This window comes from Psittacula echo (genome assembly GCF_963264785.1).
Source record: "Psittacula echo genome assembly, chromosome: 4".
In the NCBI taxonomy this organism is placed as follows: domain Eukaryota; kingdom Metazoa; phylum Chordata; class Aves; order Psittaciformes; family Psittacidae; genus Psittacula; species Psittacula echo.
This window is the reverse complement of record NC_137738.1, coordinates 25,268,498-25,278,252: the sequence shown is the minus strand read 5'-3', so window position 1 is coordinate 25,278,252 and position 9,755 is coordinate 25,268,498. Positions and strand designations below refer to the sequence as shown.

The following is a 9,755-nucleotide window of genomic DNA, read 5'->3' as shown; positions in this document are numbered from 1 at the left end:
ATGCTAGCTGCTGTGTGATATACATAGCAGTGCTCTCAGATAAATTAGGCACAGCTAGAATTCAGTATGTTTCTTTATAATGGTTTCATATTACTGAAGGAGAATAAGTACGTGCCTTCAGCTTTTATATCTACTCAATCAGTTATTAATACATAACTGAGCTCTTTAAACTCCTGAGTCTCTGCTGGTGAGCATTGTTTTATTCAAAACACTTTTCAGTGCTGACTGTTTACCTGGAACTGAAGGGGAGATGGGGAAATACCCAGTTCCTTGGATTAATCTTTTCCTAAGGAAGACCTTAGCTCTTCAGGCCCGGCCCCGCTGCCCCACCCTGACCCATCACTAAGCCGTGGCATTCTCTAGAGGTGCTGACCTCAATCTGTCTGTGAACCACCGCGAGGTCTGGAGATCTCTTTGTATGCTCAGGTGCTGCCCTTCCCACCGCCGCCCAGGAGCGGGCAGGCCTGCGCGCTTACATCCCAAAGGGTGCCGACCGGCTGGCACTGCTCCCGGTAACCTGCCCGGCTGCCGCGGGAAGCACAAAGAAAAGCAATACTAGAGGTGGAAACTCTAACCCGGGGCAGGGCAATTCATGAAGAGAAGCCAGAGCACGCTCTCATCACACTCCTGTTACAAATTCACAACTGGCCTGTGCCAAATGGGGAGAAAAGCTACGACACAAACTACGGGATTACAAAGGTGAATTTATTCACGTGCATGAGGTGCCCCAGCCAAACTGAACTCATCTCAGGGATTTTTCTTCAGGGATTTTATACAAAGGTATGATGAATTGCCGACCTACCTACTAATGTGCATTTTTAACTGTCCAACCATAAATGTGGCAGGGCAAAGCAACAATGCGTTTGTGTATCTTGCAACAGCAGCATCTGTCAGCATCCTGGTGTCTTATCTGTTAATCCAGATGTTTCTGCTGTCAACTTCTGCAAAGTTATCAGGCATCAGCAACTTGTGTTTCTCCTAGATATGGATCCCTCAGTGAATTTTGTGAAAAGTGGCTTTATCTTAGTCCATCACTTGCTCCTCTTAGTAGGGGCAGGTGACGGATCTTAGGTCTTGAGATAGCAACACAGCAATTATAGCTAATGATATTCTTGACTCCTAGCGAATGCTTGGTCTCAGCCATTTACATCACACTCCCCATCCCACACTGCCCGAGGTAGCACAGCAATTCCCAGCTGCCCGGGCGTGTGGCAGAAGGGGCTCGGCAGTTTCCCGAGGGTGGGCAGGCCGGCTACCCCAGCCAGGCCAGGCACACTCACATACTACAGCACCTCTAACAAGCCTGTCCCGGCACAGGTGGCCCCACTACAGGCATGGCCAGGTCATGGGAGCAGGGGCACACCAAAGGCGACCGACCCCACGCCCCGGATGGTGCAGCCCAGGACAGCCCTGCCCCGCCCGGCCGCTGCCGCACCTGCCGCCCGCCACCCTCCGCCGTCCCGCCATGCACCGCGCCAACCCCCCCCTCGCACCACCCTCCGGCAACCGGCGCGAGGCCGCAGCCCTCGCGCGCCCTCGGCAGGAAAGCCCCGCCCCCTTCAGGCCCGCCCTCTCCATCCGCCCCACCCTCGGACCCGCCCCTTCCCCGGGCTCCCCGGGGCCCCGCCCCCTTCCGCCTCGGCCCCCCCCCCGCCGGGTCACGCCCCCTTGCCTCGCCGGGCTCTGCGATTGGCCTTTCCGGGCCGGCCTCCTCCACTCAGCGCCCGCCGCTGCCCGTCACTCATCGGCGGGGCGCCGCGCCGGTTGGTGGCGGCGGCGGCGCGGGCGGGCCGGGCTGTCAGTCAGGGAGCGGAGTCCGAAGTGGGGAGCGGGGAGGGGGTGAACATCTGTCTGCCGCAGCCCGGGCCCGGCTGTGCCGCCGTCGCCGCCGTGCGTGCGCCCGCCCGCCCGTGCTGCGTGCGCCCGGCGCCCCCGCCCGCCAGCTCTCCCCCCCGGCCCCCGCCCCTCCCCCCTCCCGCCCGGCCCCGGGCTCCGCGCCGTCTCCGGCCGTCGGTGCCATGGGGAGCCGCTGAGCTCGGGGCCCGCTTCGCTCCGCCGGCTGCCCCGCTCGCTCCTCAGCTGCCGGCAGGGGGGAGGCCGGGGGGCGGCGGCAAGCGGGCGCGGGGGGCGGGCGGGGGGAGGGCGGGAGGGGGGTGAGACGCGATCCCGGAGCGGCAAGTGAGCGAAGAGGAGCCGGCGGGCGGCGGCGGGAGCGCGGGGACTTCGGGCCGCCGGGGAGTGTGAGTCCCGCAGCCCCCATCCCCACACACCCGCTGGGGCGGGCGGAGTTGTCGGCGGGTCCGGCGGGGGGTGGGCGCAGCCGGGCGGAGAGGCGGGGGGGCGGGGGCAGCCCTCCCCGGTTGGCGAGACCGGCCGCCCCGGCGCCGCTCCCGGTTACTTTTCTTTTGTTGCCGCTGTGACCCGGGGGCGGCTTTTCCTGAGCGCCGGGCAGCTGCTTCCTTCCCCGCGGGGCGGCCGCCGGCGCGCCCGGCCACGGCCGCGGGCGGGGGTGGTGGCGGCGCTGCCCGGCAGGACCAGGCCCCCCTGAGCGGCGGAGGGCGGCCGGCCCTGGTCCGAGGTGCCGGGCAAGGGTGGGGGTGGCCCCGGCGGAAAGTTGCCGTCGCCTGGTGGGGATGGGGGGGGGCCGGGCCCGCAGGGAACTTGCTGTGCGCCGCGGGGCCGCGCCTCCCCTCACGGCCCGGCCCGGCTCGGCCTGGGCCGGCGCGTCCAGGGGGACGGCGGGCAGGTGAACCATACGGCTCGGTAGACGCGAGTGTCACTGAAGGGGCCGGGGGAGGCCGAGGGGCACGGCGAGTCCCGGGCGGCTAGCGGTGGGGGAAACAGGGCTGCCGGAACCCTCGAGGCTGGGGCCGGCGTCCCGGTGCCACTGCAGGCAAGTAAATGACAACCTGACCCCGGCGGGGAACAGCAATTTTGGGGTGAGCTGAAGGCGCGGAATAGAGCCCCGGGCAGGTTAGCCACCTCGCTGCTGTGGCTGAGCCTGAGTTGGAGAGCTTGGTGTCACTTACGTTGTCTAAACGTAGAAATTGAAAGGACCGGCGGCGCGGCGGGGAGCCGTGGCTGGAGTACATCGGTTCGGCTAATGCCTGCTTTTGGCTGAACCCCCGGGCTCAGTAAAACCGAGCTTTTTGGGTTTCTCGGTAACCCCGTGGCTGGGGTATGCTGTCAGCGTGTAAAGCGGTCCTCCAACTTAAGGCAGAAGTGTTGCTATGCTGCAAATACAGTAGAGCCCCATATGTTTAGGATTTTCTTTTTTTTTTTTTTTTTCCTCCCTGTTAGAAAGTTTGAAAAAAAGAGACTTTGAAGTATTTTGTTTATACTAACAGAAGAGAAAAGTTCTCCTAAGAAAAAGCTGGTGGCAGGAGTGTAGAGGAGTAGCATATGGCATTAAAAGGAGCACAGCTGGAGGTAGCATTTCCATCTGAACATGATGTCAGAGCAGCTGACAGCCTGCCATCCCTCAGCCTTTTATTCTAACACACAGACAGGGAGTTAGTGTGTGCAGATCTGTGTGTGGAGAAGGTATCTCATTCCTCTCTAACATCATCTCCACTTTGCATCTGTCTCTCCTAGTCTGCTTTTTTTCCACCGATCTAACAGACCTGGAGCCAGCAAGACTCAGAGGAAAGGACTTAATCAGGTTTATGTGTACTAAAGGTAGGAGTAGCAATAGATTAGATACAGCATATTTCTGTTTTGGTGTGTTGTTTATTGAATTTCAGAAAAAAATCACATTACTTTTCTAACCAAGTACAGGGGTAATATATGAAATTGAGTATTAAATAGATGAGTGGACTTAGTCAAAGGGCTTGGACCGCAGTTGGAGAGCATCAGTTCTTGGGCACGTTGTTAGCATTAACTTTAATGCATATTGTGAGAATGTCTTGGTTTGGAAGAAGGAGAGAGCAAGTTCATTCTTCATTTCTGAGACCAAAACTGCACTGGATTTAGGGGCAAGCCTAAAGAGAGTTCTGCTTTATATTCTTGTGTTGCAGCTTTTAAATGACTTTACGGGGGTTTTAGTGAAATACACAAAAATGTGCTTTTTTTTTTTTAAAACGGGACTGTTCTGGCTGAAATGTGTTTATGGGGAAGTCTTTCATTAAACTTCACGGTTAAATATCCTGCAGCTCAGAGCCGTAGTGTACAGCTGTAGTGCTTCTGAAAGGTAGAAATCACTTATGTGTTTAGAAACTTTTGTACCCGGGAGAATGGCTTGACTGGTTTCCTCTTTTCTCTCTCGTGTGTAGCACTTGCAATCTTTTATTCCAGCATAACAATAATTATTTGAAGGAGTTTTTGTATTTGCGACTAATTTAGAACTTGTAGATTTGAGCTGCCTGAATTGGCCAGACAGCTGTAATCGCACTCCTCTATTCTTAATCTCTTTATCTGGGCAGCAGCTGCCATATGGCCACAGTCAGCTGGATCAGATGTTTATAAGCTTCCTTCTTCGTCCCTCTCTGTCCTTTCAGCCTCCTAATTTGATCACAGCTACCTTGTGAGCTGCCCTCCAATCTTTATTTTTAGCCCTCTTAAGGATTAGGATTGATGTTGGCTGTGGGGCACTTAAAGTGATTGTATTGTAAATCTTCGTGCTTTACTCTAGCAATGGTATTTTACAGAAGATAGTAGGGGTTGTGTTATAAGTTTTAGTATATCTTGGTTTGTGAGGGAAGAGGATTTTTCAATAATATCTGCCAGCCTAGAGAGCCAGGATCTGCTTAAGGTGTTTTGGGAGACCATTGCTATCAATCACAGAAGAATAGATTAGACAGGTTTTTAAGAGATTTTACTTTCCATTTGAGTTTTGACTTCCCTGCTTCTTGTTTAAGTTTATTTTTTCTTTCTCATCAAGGAAGGTGAATAGAAAAACGCTTGGGCAAGGACAGTTCTTGGAATACTGGTTGTAAATATGCACACAGGCTCACGTTGAATGACTTTTTTTTTTTTTTTAAGTTTGATACTGCAGACTCTGCCTGGTGTGGGAGGGGAAGGAGATTTCTGTCCTTCTGCACAGGGAAGCAGTGCTCGCTGGCTTTCTGGATGTTAGTTTTATTTTGTAAATTCTGTGTGTTGGCAAAACCTGTTCATGTTCTATTGTACAGTGTGGAGAAGGCTCAAAACCTGAAACTGTACTTACTGCGAGAAGAAAACCATGCAAACTGAATTTCTAAAAACCTCTATTTTCCTGCTAATATATACTGACACCCATAAATAATTTTTATACTTCATGAATGTTAGACCTTCAGATTTGGGTATATTGGCATTTCCTCATGCGCAGACTTCTCCTTTTGCTACAATTTGACTTTAAAAAGAAGGTTGATGATCTGATTTTATTTTTTTTTCTTTGCCCTCTGTGATCTCTCAAACTTAGTGTTAAAAAAAAAATACAGATTTTTTTGGGGGGGCTCCCTCCTAGGGATGCAATCTGGAGGAAGTTCCCTAAAAAAAATCATAGTAACTGTTGAACAGATTTTATGAACAGTCGTGATACTTTAAAAAAAAAATTACAAATGTTGTACCTATGCGCTTATTTACCACAGAATGGGAGTCCGAACTTCAGTGGTTAATTGGAGAAAGAGTTGCCATCGTACATGCGTGTTAAATAATCTTTGCATGGTGGCAGTACCAGAATTCTGGCAATATAAAGGCGAGGTTTTTGGAGTGGAATAACTTGGATTCGTAAGTTCCATGATTCCGACCTACATTTAATTTTTAAAAATCTCATTGCTTATAGGTTATGAAGACAGTATGGAGTTTCCTGACCACAGTAGACATTTGCTACAGTGTCTGAGTGAGCAGAGACATCAGGGTTTTCTTTGTGATTGCACTGTTCTGGTAGGAGATGCCCAGTTCCGAGCGCACAGAGCTGTACTGGCTTCATGCAGCATGTATTTCCACCTCTTTTACAAGGACCAGCTGGACAAAAGGGACATTGTTCATCTGAACAGCGACATTGTTACAGCCCCAGCTTTCGCTCTCCTGCTTGAATTCATGTACGAAGGAAAGCTCCAGTTCAAAGACTTGCCCATTGAAGACGTGCTAGCAGCTGCCAGTTATCTCCACATGTATGACATTGTCAAAGTCTGCAAAAAGAAGCTGAAAGAGAAAGCAACCACGGAGGCAGACAGTACAAAAAAGGAGGAAGACGCTTCAAGTTGTTCAGACAAAGTGGAGAGCCTCTCTGACGGCAGCAGCCACATGCCAGGAGACTTGCCCAGCGATGAAGACGATGGAGAAGATGAAAAATTGAACATCCTGCCTAGCAAAAGGGACTTGGCGGCGGAGCCTGGGAACATGTGGATGAGATTGCCCTCAGACTCAGCAGGCATTCCCCAGACTGGCGGAGAGGCAGAGACGCACGCAGCAGCAGCTGGAAAAACAGTAGCCAGCCCCTGCAGCTCAACAGAGTCTTTGTCCCAGAGGTCTGTCACCTCCGTGAGGGATTCAGCAGATGTTGACTGTGTGCTGGACCTGTCTGTCAAGTCCAGCCTTTCAGGAGTTGAAAACTTGAACAGTTCTTATTTCTCTTCACAGGACATGCTTAGAAGCAGCCTGGTTCAGGTGAAGGTGGAGAAAGAGGCTTCCTGTGATGAGAGTGATGTTGGCACTAATGACTATGATATGGAACATAGCACTGTGAAAGAAAGTGTGAGCACTAATAACAGGGTACAGTACGAGCCATCCCACCTGGCTCCGATGAGGGAAGATTCGGTCTTGAGGGAGCTAGATAGAGAGGACAAGGCAAGCGATGACGAAATGATAACTCCAGAGAATGAAAGAGTCCAGGTGGAAGGCAACATGGACAGCAGCTTGCTCCCTTATGTGTCAAACATACTTAGCCCCGCTGGCCAAATTTTCATGTGTCCTCTCTGCAACAAGGTCTTTCCTAGCCCCCACATCCTGCAGATCCATTTAAGCACGCACTTTCGAGAGCAGGACGGGATCCGCAGCAAGCCTGCTACCGATGTCAATGTCCCGACCTGCTCGTTGTGTGGTAAGACTTTTTCTTGCATGTACACCTTGAAACGTCATGAAAGGACTCATTCAGGTGAAAAGCCCTACACTTGCACCCAGTGTGGGAAGAGCTTCCAGTACTCCCACAACCTGAGCCGCCACGCAGTGGTTCACACACGGGAGAAGCCTCATGCTTGTAAGTGGTGTGAACGCAGGTTCACGCAGTCCGGAGACCTTTACAGACACATTCGGAAGTTTCACTGTGAGTTGGTGAACTCATTGTCTGTCAAAAGCGAAGCACTGAGCTTACCTACTGTCAGAGACTGGACCTTAGAAGATAGCTCACAAGAACTTTGGAAATAAAATTTTTATATATATAAATAATATATATATAAATCTATATAGTTGTGGTACAGTCTAAAAGCAATCTTGTTTCCTTGAACTGAAAGTTTGGCTATTAGCTTGTTTTTTGCACTTTAAGGCAGCATGAATATTTCGCTAATTTAGCACTCCAATAAAAATGAACTGTAGAGGTAATCCGACAAAGTCACAAATTACGGAGCGTATTTTTCCCCCTTTTTGGAATAGAAGCCAGTGGATACTTTACTTCTAAGGAATCTTCAATTCAAAAAATTTGGACATGGCTTTATTCTCCCCAAAACATTGCGTTCTTTTATAAGCTCTCGATCTTTCTCCTCTTTAAAATCTGAATGTAGAAATCCTCTCCCAATTTTGTCAGTTCCTTTACATTTCTATAATTGCATGAGTCCTTTCTAGCTGTTGGAAACCTGAATGCTTTTAGACCCAAATGGAAAATTTCTGAAATGCTGGATTATCTATTTTTAAACAAGCGGTTGACTTAAAACTTATTATGGCAACTTCTGGATTTCTGACAGTTCCCACTGGAAAAAAAAAAAAAAAAAAGAAAAAAAAAAGAAAAAAACCCACAAACAAACAGAAAAACAAAAAACGACAAAACAAAAAAAGGCAACAAAAACATAAAACAAAAACCCTGAGAGTACACTGGGATCACTGGGACTCTGTCTTACGTGAAGGTTTGCTTGGGATGAAAAAGGATATTGCAGCTTCAGCAGTGATGAACTGTGTGTTTAAAAAATGTGAATTACTGTTATTGTATACTGTAATTGATTACATGGGCCGGGGGGAGGTATCAAAGAACTTGGCAGGTTGTGTTGATGCTCTTAGTTGAGTCTTGAAAAGTAAATATTAACGCTACAGAAATGCATGATTTTCAGTATATTTTTGTCTTTGTTTGCATTGTATAACTTTAACGAGTGAGTTGAAAATTATTTAATTTCCTTAGGAAAAAAACCCGACACCGTTGAAAATGCCAGTGTTACGAAGAAGAGAAATGCACTGTTTTTATTTTATCTAATTTAAAATTACTTTCCCACTGTCCTTAAGTTGAGAAGAACTTAAGCTGCGAGTCGCCGATTTAGCTACGTTAACAAGGAAAAAAAAAAAACACAAAAAACCCCACAAAAATACTGAATGTTTACAACCAGGCTTCGAGATTTGCATGTGTGGTGTGCATTTACTAACCCCAGCCCCTCCTAATTGCACAGACCTCACGCCAGCTCCAGCTGAGGTGCGTCCATTTCCCCAGATGAGCATTCGTAGGATTCCTGCTGCACCGCTCCACCACAATAGGTCGTTCTTTTTTTTCCCCCCGCGTTGAAAAGAGGCTGTGGACTGAAAAAAAAAAAAAAAAATTAAAAAAGAAAAGAGAAAAAAGAAGAAGAAAAAGCCCTGGGCTGAAAGGCCTGGGCAGGCCTGAGTGACAGGGGGGCCGGGGGAGGGCAGGGGAAGGACTATGCGTATCCAAGCAGCAGAGACTGCAGCCTGACGTGTGGTTTTAATGACCAACACGCAGGTCAAAAGCATTTTGCACAGTGTTTGTTTTCCTGTCTTGCACTTACAAATAAGGTCTATGGGAGTAGCATGGAAAACGTTTGCTGTTTTTCCCTTTTTTTTTTTTTTTCCCTTTTTTTTTTTTCTCTGCTTTTGTTTAAAATTTGATCGCCTTAACTACTGTAAACATAGCCTATTTTTGTGCTTAAGATACTGAATGGAAAACTCCATTGTGTATTGCTGGACTGTTTTGGAAATATTTGGTCAAATGTGTGTTAATTTGGCTGTAATGGCATTTAAAACAAAACAAAAAAAAAGCTGTGAAAATGGCCTTGGAGCGTTATCTTTAGTTACTTGAATAGTTTCTAGGTTTTAAAACTACATTCTTTTCTTAAGTTAGAGAAGACAATCAGTGTCTGAGGAAAATGGACTTTCTCTTGGATTTTTTTGTGGTCCTCGTGAGTGATTGCTTTTTTCCTTTCCTTAGTTTCACATTCTTCTTTTGTTCTAAAACTTAGACTGACATCTAGCTTTGACAATCATAGTATGTTTTATTTTCCTGAGGGGGGAATAACTTATAATGCTGTTTAGTTTTGTACTATTGGTGTGTTGGTGAATTTTTAAACTGTGTGCTAACTGCAATAAATTATATGAACTGAGAAATCAATTCCCTTGTCTTTTTTCCCTCTTTTAAATTATAGTCACGGAGTATTTTTTATAATGTGTAACTTTATTACTTTTGTACAGACTTCTATTGCTAACTGTGTATGGAATATGTTTTCAGTATGCTTTTGGGCACTTTGTTGCTAACGTACATATTTACATCTCGCTTAACATTTAAAAAAAAAAATTAAATGCTTGTGTTTTGAAAGCATTTCTGTGTGTGCAGCTCTCGATCTTTC

General features: G+C 48.2%; 1 protein-coding gene across 9 annotated transcripts; it reads left to right on the top strand.

Annotated features, from left to right (window-relative positions):
- The first annotated feature begins 702 nt into the window (after window positions 1-702).
- ZBTB18 (zinc finger and BTB domain containing 18) lies at window positions 703-9,520 on the top strand. Of its 9 annotated transcripts, none has more exons than XM_080614632.1 (3): window positions 1,675-2,240; window positions 4,981-5,069; window positions 5,762-9,520. In XM_080614632.1, exon 3 carries the CDS (start codon window positions 5,776-5,778, stop codon window positions 7,342-7,344), a length of 1,569 nt encoding a protein of 522 aa, XP_080470758.1. In that variant the 5' UTR covers window positions 1,675-2,240; window positions 4,981-5,069; window positions 5,762-5,775; the 3' UTR covers window positions 7,345-9,520. The 9 variants fall into 9 exon arrangements, with proteins under 9 accessions (XP_080470761.1, XP_080470758.1, XP_080470756.1 ...); XM_080614630.1 differs by lacking the exon at window positions 4,981-5,069 and adding an exon at window positions 3,595-3,678; XM_080614633.1 differs by lacking the exon at window positions 1,675-2,240 and adding an exon at window positions 3,628-3,678.
- Window positions 9,521-9,755: the final 235 nt, after the last annotated feature.

Bases quoted from the DNA above. Each gene is read 5' to 3' on its own strand.
- ZBTB18 (XM_080614629.1), top strand. From the start codon at position 4,958: ATGACTTTTTTTTTTTTTTTAAGTTTGATACTGCAGACTCTGCCTGGT. The intron at 5,070-5,761 runs GTTAGTTTTATT...CATTGCTTATAG, and splicing joins TGCTCGCTGGCTTTCTGGAT to GTTATGAAGACAGTATGGAG.